Raw genomic sequence first — 17,244 nt, forward strand, 5'->3', positions numbered from 1 at the left:
GCATTTAAGATTAAACAATAATTAAAATGATTCACACTAGTCTAGGAAAATGAATATGGATATGTAGGTTTTTTCTTTGTTCTTAAAACATACCTGTTATTTTTACTCCTTCCTTCGTTTCAGCTGGTACACCAACACCAAACTCATTTTCTCCAGAGACTCTGAAGTAGTAAATCGCCCCTTCTTGTAAGTTGGTAATTTTGTAGGAGAGGCGGTTACAGTTGCTGGTCACTGAGACCCATGCTTTCTTACTGGCCTCCCGTTTTTCTATGTAGTAATTCTTCACTGGTGCTCCACCATCATTTTCAGGAACATCCCAGGATAACACTGCAGACTCTCTGGTGACATCATGTACAGTAATATTGGCTGGAGGACCAGGAGAATCTAAAACTTTGACAACTAAGGTCAGTGAAGCAGCATTCAAAATATTCTGAATTGTTAATGTGTATTTTCCAGAATCATTTCTATTGGCATTTTCAATAGTCAGTGATGTACGAGAGTCTGTGGAATCAATATAAGCTCTAGTGCGGAGGTCAGTGTCTGGTTTGCTCCAGGAGACACTGGGTACTGGTCTTCCTCGGAAAGGCACAGTCATGGTAAAGGAGGCACCGGCCTTGACAATCAAGGTCTTCTTCATTTCACTGTCAAGATCAAATACAGGTTCTTCTTCTCTTTCTTTTGCTATCTGGGGATCGGAGCTATCACTGGGATCACTAGCACCGACCTTATTGATAGATCTTATTCTGAAAATGTATTCGGCTCCTGTGGTTAGTCCACTTATTGTGTATTCTGTGCCCCTTAAGTTCTGAATGGCAGTTTTCCAGTCAATTTCATCAGATTTTTTAAATTCTACAGTGTATCCAGTTACTGGGGACCCACCATCAAATAAGGGCTTAACCCAGCCAATAGTTATATTGGTCTTGCCTGAGTCCATGATATTGGGTTTGGATGGAGGAGATGGTAAGAACACGGGATCTTCTGCCTGAATTAAGGGAGAGGTTTCACTTGGAAGGCTCAGGCCTGCAGCATTTTCTGCATATACCCGATACTCATATTCACATCCTGCCCGAAGTCCTGTTGATTTCACTCTCAGATCATAAACTGGTTTTTTGTTTACACGCAACCATCGTAGGCTGTTTTTCTCTCGCCTTTCAATTATGTATCCAGAGATTTCACTGCCTCCATCACTCTCTGGTCTTGCCCAGCAAAGTGTCATGAACTCTTTGGTCACAGATGTAATTTCCAAAGATGTGGGTGGACTTGGAACCGTAAATGGATCTAGTGCCTTTACAGCCACACTCTCCAGGGGCTCACCAACACCATATTTATTAACACCAGTTACTCTAAAGATGTATTCATTGCCTTTGAGCAACTTGGTCACTTTACAGGATGTTGTCCTTAACTCTCCTTCACATATTGTCCAAGCAAGGCGACTTGTCTCGCGTTTTTCTACAATGTAATAGTCGATAGCTGCGCCACCATCTTCTTGGGGCGGTCCCCAAGAAACAGAGCATTTCTCAGCAGTGAGGCCAGTTATTTCAAGTGGTCCTGCTGGTGGGCCAGGCTTATCAAGTACCTTGCAATTAACTGCCAAAGACCGAGTTCCAGCAACATTCTTCAGTGTTAGCACATACTGCCCAGAGTCTCGTCGGACACAGTCTTTCACTGTTAGCAAAGTATTGTAGTCCGTTGAGACAATTTCTGTTCTTGCTCTCTCTTCAATTTCTACACCATCCTTGGCCCAGGAAATTACTGGCAGAGGTCGCCCTGCAATGTCTGCATTTATCTTAAGGACCTCTCCAGCTTTGACAACAATAACATCTCGGAACTTGACATCCATCATAATTCTTGGAGCCTCAACATCGTCTTTAACTGTGATAGGTCCAGTGGATTCAGATGGCTCACTAGTTGAGTCAGCAGCATTCCTTGCGAAAACCCGGAATTCATAACGCTGATCTTCAGTAAGTTCAGTTACTTCAAAGTATGTTTCTTGTACACTAGTAAAGTTGCACTTCAGCCACCGGCCATCTGGTAGTTCTCTACGTTCAACAATGTATCCGGTGATCTTAGCTCCACCATCATAATGTGGTTTAGACCATTTAAGTGACACTGATTTCCTTGTGATATTTGTGACTTCAGGTTGTCCAGGAGGGTCACAAGGGTCTCTTGCAGGGACTGGTTCACAAGACTTACTGCATTTACCAATTCCAGCAATAGTCTCAGCATATACACGATACTCATACATCAATCCTTCTTCAAGGCCGGAGACTTTCCTTTGAGTATCAGTGATGAGGCTCTTATTTGCTTTTGACCAAAGAATGCTGCTTCTTTCTTTATACTCAAGGTGATAGCCAAGTACTTGACTTCCTCCATCATTAACTGGCACTTGCCAGGTTACCAACATTGTGGATTTTGTGGCATGCACAACTTTAGGAGTACCAGGAGGACCTGGGGGGCTGAATGGATACTCTGCAACTACAGCTGAAGATGCACTGTAGGAGCTCTTTCCGTAGCGGTTTTCTGCACAAACGCGGAACTGATACTCACTTCCTGTTACTAGACGAACTATTTTAATGGATGTTCTTGCAACTGCCTGTGAAACTATGTGCCATGTTGTAGAAGAGGTTTCTCTCTTTTCAACGATGTAATTGCTAACCTGGCAGCCACCATCATATTCTGGAGGATTCCAAGAAATGGTTATATTGTCACAACTAACCTCATCAATACGTATAGGTCCGGGAGGTCCTGGTTTGTCAAGCACAATTATAGTAATAGGAACTGTTATGGATCCAGCACTGTTTGCAACACATAATTCATAAGTTCCAACATCTTCCTTTGAAGCTTCCTTAATTGTTAGTGATGTTACAGTCTTTGAAGAAGAAACATTTACTCTAGTTGTCTCTTTAAGAGTCTGACCATCTTTTTTCCAGCTTACAGTAGGTTGAGGTCTTCCTTTAAATGGAACATCAATCTTCAGTTGGTCTCTAGCCTTTACATTGAAAGTATTGAAAGGAAGCTCAACTGAAGGCTTTATTTCAATATCTCTTGCAATTACTGGCACTCCAAGTTGTCTTGGATCACTTTTTCCTTTTTCATTAAGTGCAGCTACCCTGAAGATATACTCCTCTCCAGCGGTTAGGCCAGATATAGTTGCTTCTAGAGTCTTAACTTGTGTGCAGATGCTCCATTTTTCACTCCCTTTGGTCTGCATTTCAACTACATAACCGGTAATTTTGCTGCCACCGTCACTTTCTGGTCTCTCCCACTTAATTGTAGCTGTGTTACGGGTCACATCAACAAGAGTTACTCTTCCAGGTGGGAGAGGTGTTTCAGAAACTTTAACAGGTTCAGTTGTTTCAGCTGGCAAACCAATCCCATATTCATTGGAAGCCAAGACTCGGAAGTAGTAAGAACATCCTTCTTGCAGGTTTTCAATTTTAAAAGTGTTCTTTGTGCAATTGTTTGTAACAGTAGCATACACTTTTCTTGTAGTTTCTCGTTTTTCGACGATGTAGTTCGTAATCTTAGCTCCACCATCAATAAGCGGTGGTTCCCAAGCCAGTGTCACTGAATCTTTCTTCACTTCTCCTATGGTCAAATTCACAGGGGCGCTTGGTGAGTCGAGAACTCTGACGTTAACAAAAGCAGTTTTAGAGCCACTGTTATTTTCTAGTGTCAGATTATACCGACCACTGTCAAATCTGGTAACGTTGTCAATTACCAGCATTGTATATGAGCTGGTCACCTCAATCTGGGCCCGGTCAGTGAGAACACCTTCTGCCTTTTCCCATTTAACTTCAGGTTCTGGTCGACCTTTGATAGTGACAAATAAGCGTAAAGTAGCACTCGTACGCAGAATGACCACTTTTCGGAGATCAGCATCCAGTTCTATTTCTGGTGGCTCTTGCCTCTCTTTAGCAACAACTGAACCAGGTATAGTTGCAGGTTCACCTATGCCTTCAGAATTGATGGCACAAATACGGAAGTTATATTCAGTATTTTCTTTAAGCTTGGTCACGGTGAACTGCTTTCCTTGTAATCCTGTTGGTGGAGTGCACGTTGTCCATTCGTCAGCAGTGGCTTCTTTGACCTCAACAACATAGCCCTTAACAGGAGCACCGCCATCATAAATTGGCTTATTCCACACCAGGGAGACAGAAGATCTGGAAGTGTCTGTCACTTTTAGATTACTTGGTGGTCCTGGTGGATACAGAACATCACATGCACGATAGAAAACAGATGGCTCGCTAGGTTCACCCACACCAGCTGCATTTTCAGCAGCAACTCGGAATTCATAGGAATGCCCTTCAGTAAGGCCAGTTACCCTGAATCGAAGATCTGTTAGTGTTTTCTTGTTGCACTTGGTCCATCTAATGCCTTCCTTATCTCGTTTTTCAAGAATGTAGCCCTCGATTTCAGCACCTCCATCATCCACTGGGCGTGCCCATGTTACGACCATAGACTCTTTGGCGATTGCTGAGGCTTCAGGTGGCGAAGGAGGACCTGGTGGTTTATAAGGATTACAGGCTACAACAGGCTCAGATTCCAGAGGCTCTCCAATTCCATATTTATTCACAGCCATGACACGGAAAATGTACTCATTACCAGGAAGAAGTTTAGTGACTTTGTAGTTAAGGGCCTGTACCTCAGTTGAAACCTGGGTCCAGGAGAGTCTGCTTGTCTCTCTCTTTTCAATGATGTAATGTGAGATATTAGCACCACCATCTTGTAAAGGTGGGTTCCATGCCAGGTAACATTTTTCAGCAGTAACTCCAGAAACTTTCAGAGGCCCTTCAGGAGGCCCTGGCCTGTCAAGTACCTTTACAGTGATTGGTATAGACTTTGTACCACCCACGTTGCTGAGTTTCAGGATATATTGTCCTCCGTCACTACGTATACAGTCTCTGACAAGAAGAGTTGTTTTCTGAATAGTAGACTTAATTTCCATTCTGGCAGCCGTTTCTTCAAGCTCTTTTCCATCTTTTGACCAAACAATATCAGGTATAGGTTTGCCACGGATATCAGCTTCAAGGACAAAAGTCTCTCCTGCATGAACAACGATGACATCTTTATATCTGGGATCCAGTGAGGCATTTGGTGCATCAATTTCATCTCTTGCAGTAATGGCGCCAGTGCTTTCAGATGGTTCACTAAAGTTGCCAGCTGCATTTCTTGCAATTACTCTGAATTCATATCTTTGGTCTTCTACAAGTCCACTCACTGTATATTCAGTTTCTAATACATTAGTAAAGCTGGCTTTCATCCAACGGCCGTCAGGTAGATCTTTCTTTTCTACAATATAACCTGTTATTCTGCTGCCACCGTCATAGGCAGGTTTCTTCCATTTCAGCGTGACATTGTTTCTTGTAATAACAATGGCTTCAGGGCGACCTGGTGGGTCACATGGATCACGAGCAACAAAGCATTCCGACACTTTGCTCGGCTTGCCGACGCCAACAATATTTTCAGCAGAAACTTTGAACTCATACTCAAGGCCTTCATCAAGCCCAGTTGTTTTGAATTTGGTGTCTTGAATGGGAGTCTTATTTAATTTGACCCATAAAATGCTGTTCTTTTCTTTCTGTTCAAGATGGTAGCCAGTAACTTTGCTGCCTCCATCATTAACTGGCTCGTGCCACTGCACAAGCATTTGATCTTTCGAGACTGATGTCACAAAAGGAGTGCCAGGTGGCCCGGGTTCTTTAAATGGATATTGTACAATAACTGGTTTAGAATCCAAGGGGGCACTTTTTCCATACCTGTTTTCTGCAAAAATTCTAAACTGGTACTCGGTGCCTGTTTTCAGTTTGGTTATTTTAATTGTTGTTCTTGCAACTGTTGCTGATACCATGTGCCAACTGGTGGTAGTTGTATCTCGCTTCTCTACAATGTAGTTGCTTATTTGGCAGCCACCAGTATAGGCTGGAGGTTCCCAAGATATGACCACAAAGTCTGCACTAACTTCATCAAACCGAACTGGTCCAACTGGAGGTCCAGGCTTTTCCAAAACGATAATGCTGAGATTTTCAGTTGCCGTACCTGCACTATTTGTTGCTGTTATGATGTATTTTCCAAAGTCATCTTTGTTACTTTCTATAATGTGCAAAACAGTTGATGTAGCTGTTTCCTCAACATTTACTCTTGTTGTCTGTTTAAGAGGCTCGCCATCTTTGACCCATGAAATTTCAGGTCTCGGTCGGCCAATAACAGGAATTTCGATTTTAAGAGCTTCTCCAGCTTGGACACTATATGTGTTAAATGGTAACTTAAAACTAGGCTGTATAGTCAAGTCCTTGGCTATGACAGGAACACCAAGCACTCTTGGATCGCTTTTTCCTTTCTCGTTGTAAGCCTTGACACGGAACTGATATTCTTGTCCAGAACTCAAACCAGTAACAACTGCACTGCAGACTTTGGATTCGGCCACAACACTCCATTTTTCTGTTCCTTTGGGCTGCATTTCAACAACATACCCCAGGATTCTGCTACCACCATCATGTTCAGGTTTCTCCCACATCAGCGATGCACTAGTCTGGGACACGTCAGTGAGTGTGACCTTTCCTGGTGGGGAAGGAGGCTCAGCTGCTTTCACAGCATCAGTGGTTTCCACTGGAACACCAACTCCAAATTCATTTTCAGCCATTACTCTAAAGTAGTACATGGCTCCTTCTGTAAGATTCTCAACTTTAAAGCTTGTTTTGCTGCATTTATTACTCACGTTAGCATATGCTTTTTTGGTTGACTCACGTTTGTCAATAACATAGTTCTTGACCTTTGCACCCCCATCGATGATGGGTGGTTCCCATATCAGAAGGACAAAATCTTTTCTCACTTCTTTGACTGCCAAATTCTGTGGTGGTCCTGGGGTGTCAAGAACTTTCACAGTTACAAAGGCAGATTTAGATCCACTGCTGTTTTCCAGCTTGAGAGTATATTTTCCAGCATCATTTCTATCACAGTTATCTATTGATAGTTGGGTATAGTTTTCTGCTTTTTCAGTTTGGACCTTATCTGTGAATTCACCTTCCTCTCGAGACCAAGTGATCTCAGGTGTTGGGCGACCTTTGAATGGAATGTGAATTCTGACAGATCCACCAGCTCTTACAACAATTCCTTTCCTTAATTCAGAGTCAAGGTCAAGTTCAGGTGCTTCGAGTTTATCTTCTGGTTTCACAGTACCAGGAACTGATGTAGCCTCACCTAAACCAACTTTATTGAGGGCACAGACTCGTATTTTATACTCCTGGTGTTCAGTGAGTCTTGAAATTTCAAATCGAGTGGCCCTCAGGCCAGTCTGTGGAGTAACTATTTGCCATTCTTCTTCATCTGCTTTACAGATTTCTACTACATATCCCAGGATCTCACTGCCACCATCGTAGATGGGTTTACCCCAGGCAATTGTAATTGAATTTTTAGTGGTGTCTACAGTGTGTGCATTGATGGGGGGGCCAGGTTTGAACACCGGATCGCAAGCCTTGTAATAAACTGTAGCTAGACTTGGTTCTCCAACTCCAGCAGCGTTTTCTGCAGAGACTCTGAATTCATACTCATGATCTTCTGTTAATCCTGTTACTCTTAGACGCAAATCTGTAATGCGGCGTTTATTACATTTTATCCACCTAATGCCACTTTTGTCTCTTTTTTCTACAATGTAGCCAATAATCTCACTTCCACCATCACTATCTGGACGGTTCCAACAGATGGTCATGGAGTCCTTGGCAACGTTTGTGACTTCCAGGCTTTTTGGTGGTCCAGGAAGCACAAATGGATTTTTCATGAGTACTGGTGCAGATTCCAAAGGCTCTCCAACACCGTATTTGTTGACAGCCATTATACGGAAAATATATTCATTCCCTTCTAAGAGTTTGGTAACTTTCAGAGAATCGGTTACAACCTCTGAAGCAACAACAGTCCAGGCAAGCCGACTTGTTTCTCTCTTTTCAACAACATAGTGAGAAATGTTGCTGCCACCATCTTGAAGTGGTGGAAACCATGTTAATGTGCATTTTTCAGCGGTGACTCCGGTAACCTGGACTGGCCCTTCTGGAGGTCCTGGTCTATCTAACACTTTTACATTCACTGGGAATGACTTAGAACCTGCAACATTGGAAGCTCTTAAAATATACTGTCCACCATCAATTCTAATGGCATCCTTTACAATAAGTAAAGCCTTGAAATCTGTGTTCTTTATTTCACATCTAGCAGATTCTTCAATTTCCTTATCTCCTCTTAACCACTCAATGGTAGGTAGCGGCTTTCCGTGGACATCAGCTTCAAGCCTGAATGTTTCTCCAGCATTTACCACAATTGTGTCTCTGAATTTTGGATCCATTGAAATTCTTGGGAGTTCGACCTCATCCTTGGCAGTTATCGGTCCAGTACTGTCAGAGGGTTTGCTTATTGTACCAGCTGCATTCTTTGCAATGACTCTGAATTCATATCTTTGATCTTCAGTAAGACCTGACACAGTAAATTGAGTTTCAATGACGTTTGTGAAGCTGGCTTTCATCCAACGACCCTCAGGCAAATCACGTTTCTCTACAATGTAACCCGTAATCATACTTCCACCATCATATGCTGGTTTGGTCCATTGTAAAGTGATTTCATGTCTTTTAACTATTATTGCTTCTGGGGTTCCTGGTGGGTCACAGGGATCTCTGGCTACATAGCATTCAGAATTCTTGCTTGCTTTGCCTATACCAACAATATTTTCAGCATAAACTCTGAATTCATATCCAATGCCTTCTTCAAGATTGAGTGCTTTAAACTGGGTGTCATGAATAATAGTTTTGTTGACCTTTGTCCACAAAATACTATTTCTTTCCTTTCTCTCAAGGTGGTAACCTATGATTGGACTTCCACCGTTATTGATTGGTTCATGCCACTCTATAAGCATGGAGTCTTTGGAAATGGCTGTGACAAATGGTGTGCCTGGAGGACCTGGTACTTTGTAGGGATATTGAGCTACAATTGGCTCAGATTCCAAGGCAAAGCTTTGTCCATATCTGTTTTCAGCGAATATTCTGAATTGGTATTCTGTACCAGTCTTCAGTTTGGTCACTTTGAGTGTAGTTCTGGCAACAGTAGCAGAAACAACATCCCATACTGTGGTGGTTGTATCTCTTTTCTGAACTATGTAGTTAGTGATCTGGCAGCCCCCTGTATATAATGGAGGTTCCCAAGATAAGGTAATACTTTCAGCACTGACTTCATCAAATTTAACAGGTCCTTTTGGAGGATCAGGCTTATCTAGGGTTATAATTTCGATGGATGCTGTCTTCTGACCAACAACATTAGCAACTGTGATTCCATAGTGTCCACTGTCATCCTTATGAGTTTCTTTAATACTGAGTATGGTGAGGTCAAGTGAATCAGTAACATTGATTCTTGTAGTCTGCTTCAGTGGAAGACCGTCTTTAGTCCAGGTAATGGTTGGCTTAGGACGTCCAGAAATTGGCACTTCTATTTTCAAATCTTGGCCAACCTGTACACTATAATTGTTAAATGCAGGTCTTACATCTGGCTCAATGACCAGATCTTTGGCAACTATTGGAACTGCAAGAGACCTAGGATCACTTCTTCCCTTTTCATTTGCAGCCACAACTCTAAAAAGGTATTCTTCTCCCTGAGTTAGGTTGGTAATTACGGCTTCAAGGGACTTGACTCGAGCACACTCTGACCATTTCTCATGGTGTTTAGCTTGCATTTCCACAATATACTGAATGATTTTACTGCCGCCATCATGTTCAGGCTTTGTCCAACTCAAAGAGACACTGTTTCTGGTGACATCATCCACAGTTATTTTTCCTGGAGGTTGTGGGACTTCTGCAACCTTAATTGGATCATCAGTGTGGGCGGGAAGGCCAATACCATATTCGTTCTCAGCTGTGACTCTAAAGTAGTAACTGCAGCCTTCTTGGAGTTGATCGATTTTCCAAGAATTCTTATGGCAGTTTGTTACAACTGCAGCGTATGATTTCCTTGTGGCTTCACGTTTCTCAACAATGTAGTTTTTAATTTTGGATCCCCCATCCAACAAAGGAGGTTCCCATGTAATTGATACTGAGTCTTTGGTGATTTCTGTGACTTTCAGATTAACAGGTGGACTTGGTGTGTCCAGGACTCTCACAGTAACAAAGGCAGTCTTTGTCCCACTGCTGTTTTCTAACGTGAGAGTATATTTTCCACTATCATATCGGTTGACATTGTCAAGAACAAGAGAGGTGAAGCTGCTAGTGCTGTCAATTATAGCTGCGTCTCGGATTTCACCATCCACCTTTCCCCATTTAACTTCTGGTGTAGGACGACCTCTAATAGGAACAAATAACCTTAAGGAGCCACCTGCCCTTATATTTATAATTTTCCTTAGTTCTAGGTCAAGATCAATGTCTGGTGCTTCCAATTTTTCTTCAACTATAATAGGTCCAGGGACATCGGCATGTTCTCCAACTCCAGCTTTGTTAACAGCACAGATACGGAAGTTGTACTCATGCTTTTCCAGCAGCTTCTCGACTTCTATATTTGTTTTATTGATTCCAGTCGGTGGAGTGCACATTGTCCATTCACCAACACTCACGTCACATTTTTCAACAATGTATCCTTGGATTTCACAGCCACCATCATATATTGGTTTGCCCCAAGAAAGGAAGACGGAAGATCTGGTAATATCAATGACTTTGGGATTGTTTGGAGGTCCTGGTTTATAAATAGGATCACAAGCCTTTTGGTAAGCAGAAGGTGGGCTTGGTTCACTGAGTCCAGCAGCATTCTCAGCTGAGACCCTGAATTCATAATTGTGATTTTCTAAGAGTCCAGTTACTCTCAAGCGCAGTTCGCCAATCAGACGTTTATGGCATCTTGTCCATCTGATGCCCTCTTTATCCCGTTTTTCAAGAACATATCCAAGAATTTCACTGCCACCATCAGATGCTGGCCTTTCCCATACAACAACCATTGAGTCCTTGGTCACCGCTGTGATTTTTGGAGCTTTTGGTGCATCTGGCACTACAAATGGATTCTTGGCAATTACTGGCTCAGATTCAAGAGGTTCGCCAACACCATATCTGTTGACAGCCATTATACGGAAGATATATTCATTGCCTTCAAGAAGCTTAGTAAGCTTGCAGCTGAGAGTTTGCACGTTGGCATCAACCACAGTCCAAACCAAGCGGCTGGTTTCTCTCTTTTCCACAATATAATTTATGATATCACTCCCACCATCTTGTAGTGGGGGTTTCCAAGCGAGTGTGCATTTTTCTGCTGTAACTCCTGATATAACAATAGGTCCTTCAGGTGGCCCTGGTCTGTCAAGAACTTTGACATTTACAGTGACTGATATCTCTCCTGCAACATTTTTGGCTTTCAGTATGTAATTTCCACTGTCAACACGTATTGCATCCTTTACATTGAGACTGGTGGCAAAATCAGTGCTCTTTATTTCTAATCGAGCTGTATTTGAAAGCTCCTGATCACCTTTTAGCCACTGAGTGGTTGGTACTGGTTTGCCATAAATATCTGCGTCAATGTTGAATAACTCACCAGCGTGAACCACAATTGTGTCTTTGTATTTTGGATCCATACGAATTCGTGGTGGTTCTACCTCATCTCTTGCTGTTATTGCTCCTGTGCTTTCTGAAGGCTCACTAAACACTCCTGCAGCATTTCGAGCTATGACCCGGAACTCGTATCTGTGATCTTCAGCTAGGCCAGTTACTTCAAACTGAGTGTCAATGACATTTGTAAAACTGGCTTTCATCCAGCGGCCCTCGGGCAGTTCTTTCTTCTCAACAATATAACCAGTGACCTTGCTTCCACCATCATATGTGGGTTTCTTCCACTGAAGAGTCACAGAATTCCTTGTGACAATGATTGGCTCTGGCCTTCCTGGTGGATCACATGGATCACGGGCGACGTAGCTTTCTGACACTTTACTTGGCTTGCCGATGCCCACGATGTTCTCTGCGGAGACTCTAAATTCATATTCAATGCCTTCGTCGAGGCCAGTTGTTTTAAACTTGGTTTGAGGAATGGGTGTCTTATTCAACTTAACCCAGAGGATGCTATTTCTCTCCTTGCGTTCTAGATGATAGCCAGTGACTTTGCTGCCTCCATCACTGACTGGCTCGTTCCATTGTACTTCCATACTGTCCTTGGAGGAGAGCGTTACGAACGGTGTGCCAGGAGGACCAGGAACTTTGAATGGATACTGGGCTACAGTAGGCTCTGAATTGAGGTAGGTACTCTTTCCATATCTGTTTTCAGCTGCAATCCTAAACTGATATTCACATCCAGTCTTTAACCTGCAAGCTTTTATTGTTGTCCTTGCAACAGTAGCCGACACAATTTGCCAGGTGGTTGTGGAAGTGTCCCGTTTTTCTACAATGTAATTATTGATAGAGCTTCCACCATCATACTTAGGTGGGCCCCAGGAGAAAGTGATACTATCAGCTGTCACTTCATCCATTTTAACTGGTCCCGTTGGAGGCCCTGGTTTGTCAAGAACAATAACATTAAGGGTTTCAGTAGCTTCACCGGCTGAGTTAGTCAGTTTAACTACGTAATGTCCCACATCTTCTCGGCAGGCTTCCTTTATTGTCAGTAGTGAGTTATTTTCTGTGCTCTCTGCATTTACTCTGGTTGTCTGCTTCAGTGGTACATCATCTTTATGCCAGGTTGCAGTTGGCGTAGGGCGTCCAATGAATGGAACATCGACTTTCAGATCTTCACCTGCCAGTACAGTGAAAGTATTGAACAGGAGTTTGAAGGCTGGTAGAATGACAAGATCCTTGGCAACTACTGGCACACTCAGTTGTCTTGGATCGCTGATGCCCTTCTCATTCTGAGCTGAAACACGGAAAGAGTATTCTTCACCCTGAATTAATCCAGTAATAGTGGCTTCGGTGACTTTGACTGTGGCACATGTGACCCATTTGTCACTGCCTTTGCTCTGCATCTCTACAGTGTAGCCTAGAATTCGGCTGCCTCCATCATGCTCAGGTTTCTCCCAAGAGAGTGACACGCTATTTCTTGCGACGTCCACCAAAGTTATTTTTCCTGGAGGAAGAGGTCGTTCTGATGCTTTCACAGATTCTGCGGTTTCAGCAGGCAGCCCGATGCCATATTCATTTTCAGCGAGAACCCTGAAGTAGTAATTACAGCCTTCTTGAAGCTGGTCTACCTTCCAGGAAGTCTTGTGGCAATTTGTTGCAACAGTTGAATATGCTTTCCTTGTTGATTCCCGCTTTTCAACAATATAGTTACTTATTTTTGAACCTCCGTCAAGAAGAGGAGGCTCCCATGTCAGTGTGACAGATGTCTTAGTGACCTCCTTTACCTTCAGATCCTGTGGAGGGCCTGGTGTATCCAGTACTCTGACACTGACAAATGCAGACTTGCTGCCTGAGCTGTTTTCTATAGTTAGTATGTATTTGCCACTGTCGAATCTGTTTACGTTTCCAACGATAAGCAGGGTGTAAGAGCTTGTGGACTCAATGCTAGCTTTATCTAAAGATTCTCCGTGTTCCCGGGTCCACTTCACCTCAGGTACTGGCCTTCCTTTGATTGGAACAAAAAGTCTCAGGGTACAACAAGCTCTTATGGTAACAACTTTGCGCAGTTCAGCGTCCAGTTCAATCTCTGGAGGCAGCATCCTGTCTTCAGCCTTTGGAGTTCCAGGAACAAGTGCAGGTTCCCCAATGCCTTCAGAATTCATGGCATAGATGCGGATTTTATATTCCTGGTTCTCTGTGAGGTTGGTGATAGTGTAAGAAGTTGCCTTGAGCCCGGCTGGTGGAGTGACAATATGCCATTCATCTTCTTCTGGCAGGGCGATCTCAACCATATACCCAGTGATTTCGGAACCACCATCATAGATAGGTTTGTTCCAAGCAATTGAAATGGATGATCTGCTTGTATCTAGAACACGTGGGTTACCTGGCGGGCCGGGTTTAAACACAGCATCACAAGCTTTATAAAATGGACTGGTAGCACTCGGTGTGCTGATTCCAGCAGCGTTCTCAGCCATGATCCGGAACTCATATTCATGTCCTTCTGTCAGTCCAGACACTTTATATCTTAAATCAGTAAGAGTCTTTTTGTTGCATTTCACCCAGCGTTGGCCAGCTTTATCACGCCGTTCCACAATATAATTGATGATTTCGCTGCCGCCATCAGAGTCAGGATGTCCCCAGCAGACAACCATGGAATCTTTAGTAATAGTTGTAACTTCAGGATTTTTGGGTGGTTCAGGAGGTCCATAAGGATCCAGTGCAAGCACAGGCTCTGATTCCAGTGGCTCTCCAACTCCATATTTATTTACAGCCATCACACGGAATATGTATTCATTGCCTTTTAAAAGTTTAGTGACCTTTAGTCTTGTTACTTGGACTTCTGAAGCTACATTTGTCCATGCCAGTCTGCTGGTTTCACGTTTCTGAACTACATAATGGTCAATTTTGGCACCTCCATCGTCCAGTGGAGGCAACCATGACAATACACATTTTTCTGATGTCACTTCAGATACATCTAAAGGTCCTTCAGGTGGGCCTGGTCTGTCAAGAACTTTGACATTGAAAATATGTTTAGCAAAACCACCAGGATTGGTTGCTGTAAGGGTATAGGCACCGCCATCCCTTCTTAGTGATTCCTTGTTTACCAGATTAGTAGAGAAATCTGCCACTTTAATTTCTAATTTTGCTGTGTTTTCAAGCTCCTTTCCATCTTTGGTCCATTCCATTGTTGGAGGTGGGCGACCTGAAACATCAGCTTCCAGCTTGAATGCTTCACCTGCTTTTATTATAATTGTGTCCTTAAATTTGATATCCACCATTATCCTTGGTGCTTCGATGTCGTCCCTGCATGTGACAGCATCTGATGGCTCAGATGGTGGGCTAATAGCACCAGCAGCATTTTTGGCAATCACGCGGAATTCATATGCGGCATCTTCTGTTAGTCCGCTGACTGTAAATTCATTCTCCAAAATGTTGCTGAAGTTGGCTTTCAGCCACCGTCCATTAGGAAAATCTCTCTTTTCAACTATATAACTGGTAATTTTAAAGCCTCCAGTATATTCAGGCTTAGCCCATTTAAGGGTCACTGTGTGTCTAGTAATATTGAGAGGAACCGGTTTCCCAGGTTGGTCAATGGGATCCAAAGCTAACACAGGTTCAGATGGCTTGCTCGGCTTGCTTTTGCCAGCCATGTTTTCTGCGATCACTCGGAATTCATAAGCAATACCATCTGTAAGTCCACTTGATTTGAAAATGTTGCCTGGTACTAATGCTTTGCTCACAGTCTGCCAGAGAATACTACTTCGTTCTTTTCTTTCAATGTGGTATCCTAAAATGGGGCTTCCACCATCAGTAAGAGGCTCATGCCAGCTGATTGTTATTGAATCCTTGGTAACTGCAGTTACCTGAGGGGTACCAGGAGGCCCAGGAACCTTAAATGGATAGTTGGCAACTACGGATGCTGATGTGATGCCTGGTCCAACTCCGTATCTGTTTTGAGCTTTTACCCGGAATTGATACTCCACTCCGGTAGTAAGGTGAGTGGCTTTGTAGGTAGTGCGTATAACAGTGGTTGCTAACTCAACCCATGTGGTACTGTCAGTCTGTCGCATTTCTACTACATAGTTGCTTATGGGTACACCTCCATCGTTCTCAGGTGGGTCCCAAGAGAAGGTGACAAAATCAGACGAAACTTCATCAAATTTGATTGGTCCAGTAGGTGGCCCTGGGATATCGTGGACTTGAATGGTGATGACATCACCAACCTCTCCCACAATGTTCCTTGCTGTTAATGGGTAGGGCCCACTATCGCTTCTTACACACTCGTTGATATTTAAGATGGTTGAAGTTGCTGTGTTTTCAAAATTAACTCTCTGGGTCTGTTTAAGAATCTGGTCTCCTTTCTTCCATGTAACTGTGGGCTTTGGTCGACCTAGCACTGGAATTTCAACTTTGATGTTGTCACCAGCTTTAGCAATGACTAATTTTTGATAAATGCCATGGAGATCCAATTCTGGAAGCATTGTCTGCTCCTTGACAACGACGGGTCGGCTTTCTCTAGGGGCACTTCTCCCTGCACTGTTCACTGCCATCACTTGGAAGGTATATTCTTCCCCTTCAGTTAGATTCTTCACAACACATTCTAACCCCTTCACGGTTGTGATGTGGGTCCACTGGTCAGAGCCTTTTCTTTGGGCTTCAATCACATAGCCAGTGATCTTACTGCCACCATCGTGCTTGGGTTTAGGCCACACCAGGCTGACTGTACTCTTAGTTATGTCCATAATGTTAAGACTGTCTGGTGGTGATGGTGCTTCGGAGGCTTTTACAGGCTCTTTTGTTTCTGTCGGCTCACCAGTTCCATACTCATTTTCTGCCATCACTCTGAAGAAGTATTCACATCCTTCAGACAAGCCAGTAACTTTGTATGTGCATTTATGGCACTTAGTGGTGACCGTGGAGTAAGATTTCCGTGTTGCTTCTCGTTTCTCCACAATGTAGTTTGTTATATGTGAGCCCCCATCTATCAGCGGGAGGTCCCAGTGCAGGGTGACACTCTCCTTTGTGATGTCAGTAGGCCTCAGGTTAAGGACAGGTCCTGGTGTATCCAAGACTCTGACGTTAACGAAACCACTTTTCTTCCCAGCGGGGTTTTCAATGGTCATCACAAATTTACCGGTGTCATATCTGTTACATTCTGGGATGATCAGGAGCGTGAACGACTCTGTACTTTCAATGTTAGCTCGGTTTTTAAGGTTGATATCATCTTTGGTCCATGTCACTTCAGGAGCAGGACGACCTTTAATGGGCACAAATATTCTAATACTGAGTCCTGCTCTCACAACAAGGGTTCTTCGAAGCTCAGCATCTAGTTCGAAATCAGGAGCCATCTCCCGTTCTACAATTTCAACATTTGAAATCACTGCTGGCTCCCCAACACCTGCATCGTTGATGGCACTGATTCTAAAATTGTATTTTTCTTTAGTCTGAAGATCAGGAATGACAAACTCGGTGATTCTGAGGGCGGTTCCTGTCGTATCCTTTATCCAGGCATCATCTCCTACTTTTTGATGCTCTACGACATAGCCAGTGATTTCAAGCCCACCGTCATAATGAGGCTTGCCCCATGCCAAAGAAGCAGATTTCTTGGTGGTATCAGTGACACGTGCATTTGAGGGTGGTCCTGGGGGATCTGAAAAGGAAACAAAGGCACAAAAGTGTTAAGGGTTTGGCTTTT

At 43.4% G+C, this 17,244-nt stretch overlaps 1 protein-coding gene across 1 annotated transcript in view; it reads right to left on the bottom strand.

The window, feature by feature from the left end:
- Window positions 1-17,244, bottom strand: part of TTN (titin) — a 285,964-nt gene that overhangs the window by 32,762 nt on the left and 235,958 nt on the right. Inside the window, exon 288 of the mRNA XM_082466160.1 lies at window positions 94-17,199. Within this exon, the coding sequence (XP_082322286.1) occupies window positions 94-17,199 (17,106 nt within the window). The remainder of the gene's footprint in view (window positions 1-93; window positions 17,200-17,244) is intronic.

Source organism: Balaenoptera physalus, assembly GCF_965194825.1.
Source record: "Balaenoptera physalus genome assembly, chromosome: 6".
In the NCBI taxonomy this organism is placed as follows: domain Eukaryota; kingdom Metazoa; phylum Chordata; class Mammalia; order Artiodactyla; family Balaenopteridae; genus Balaenoptera; species Balaenoptera physalus.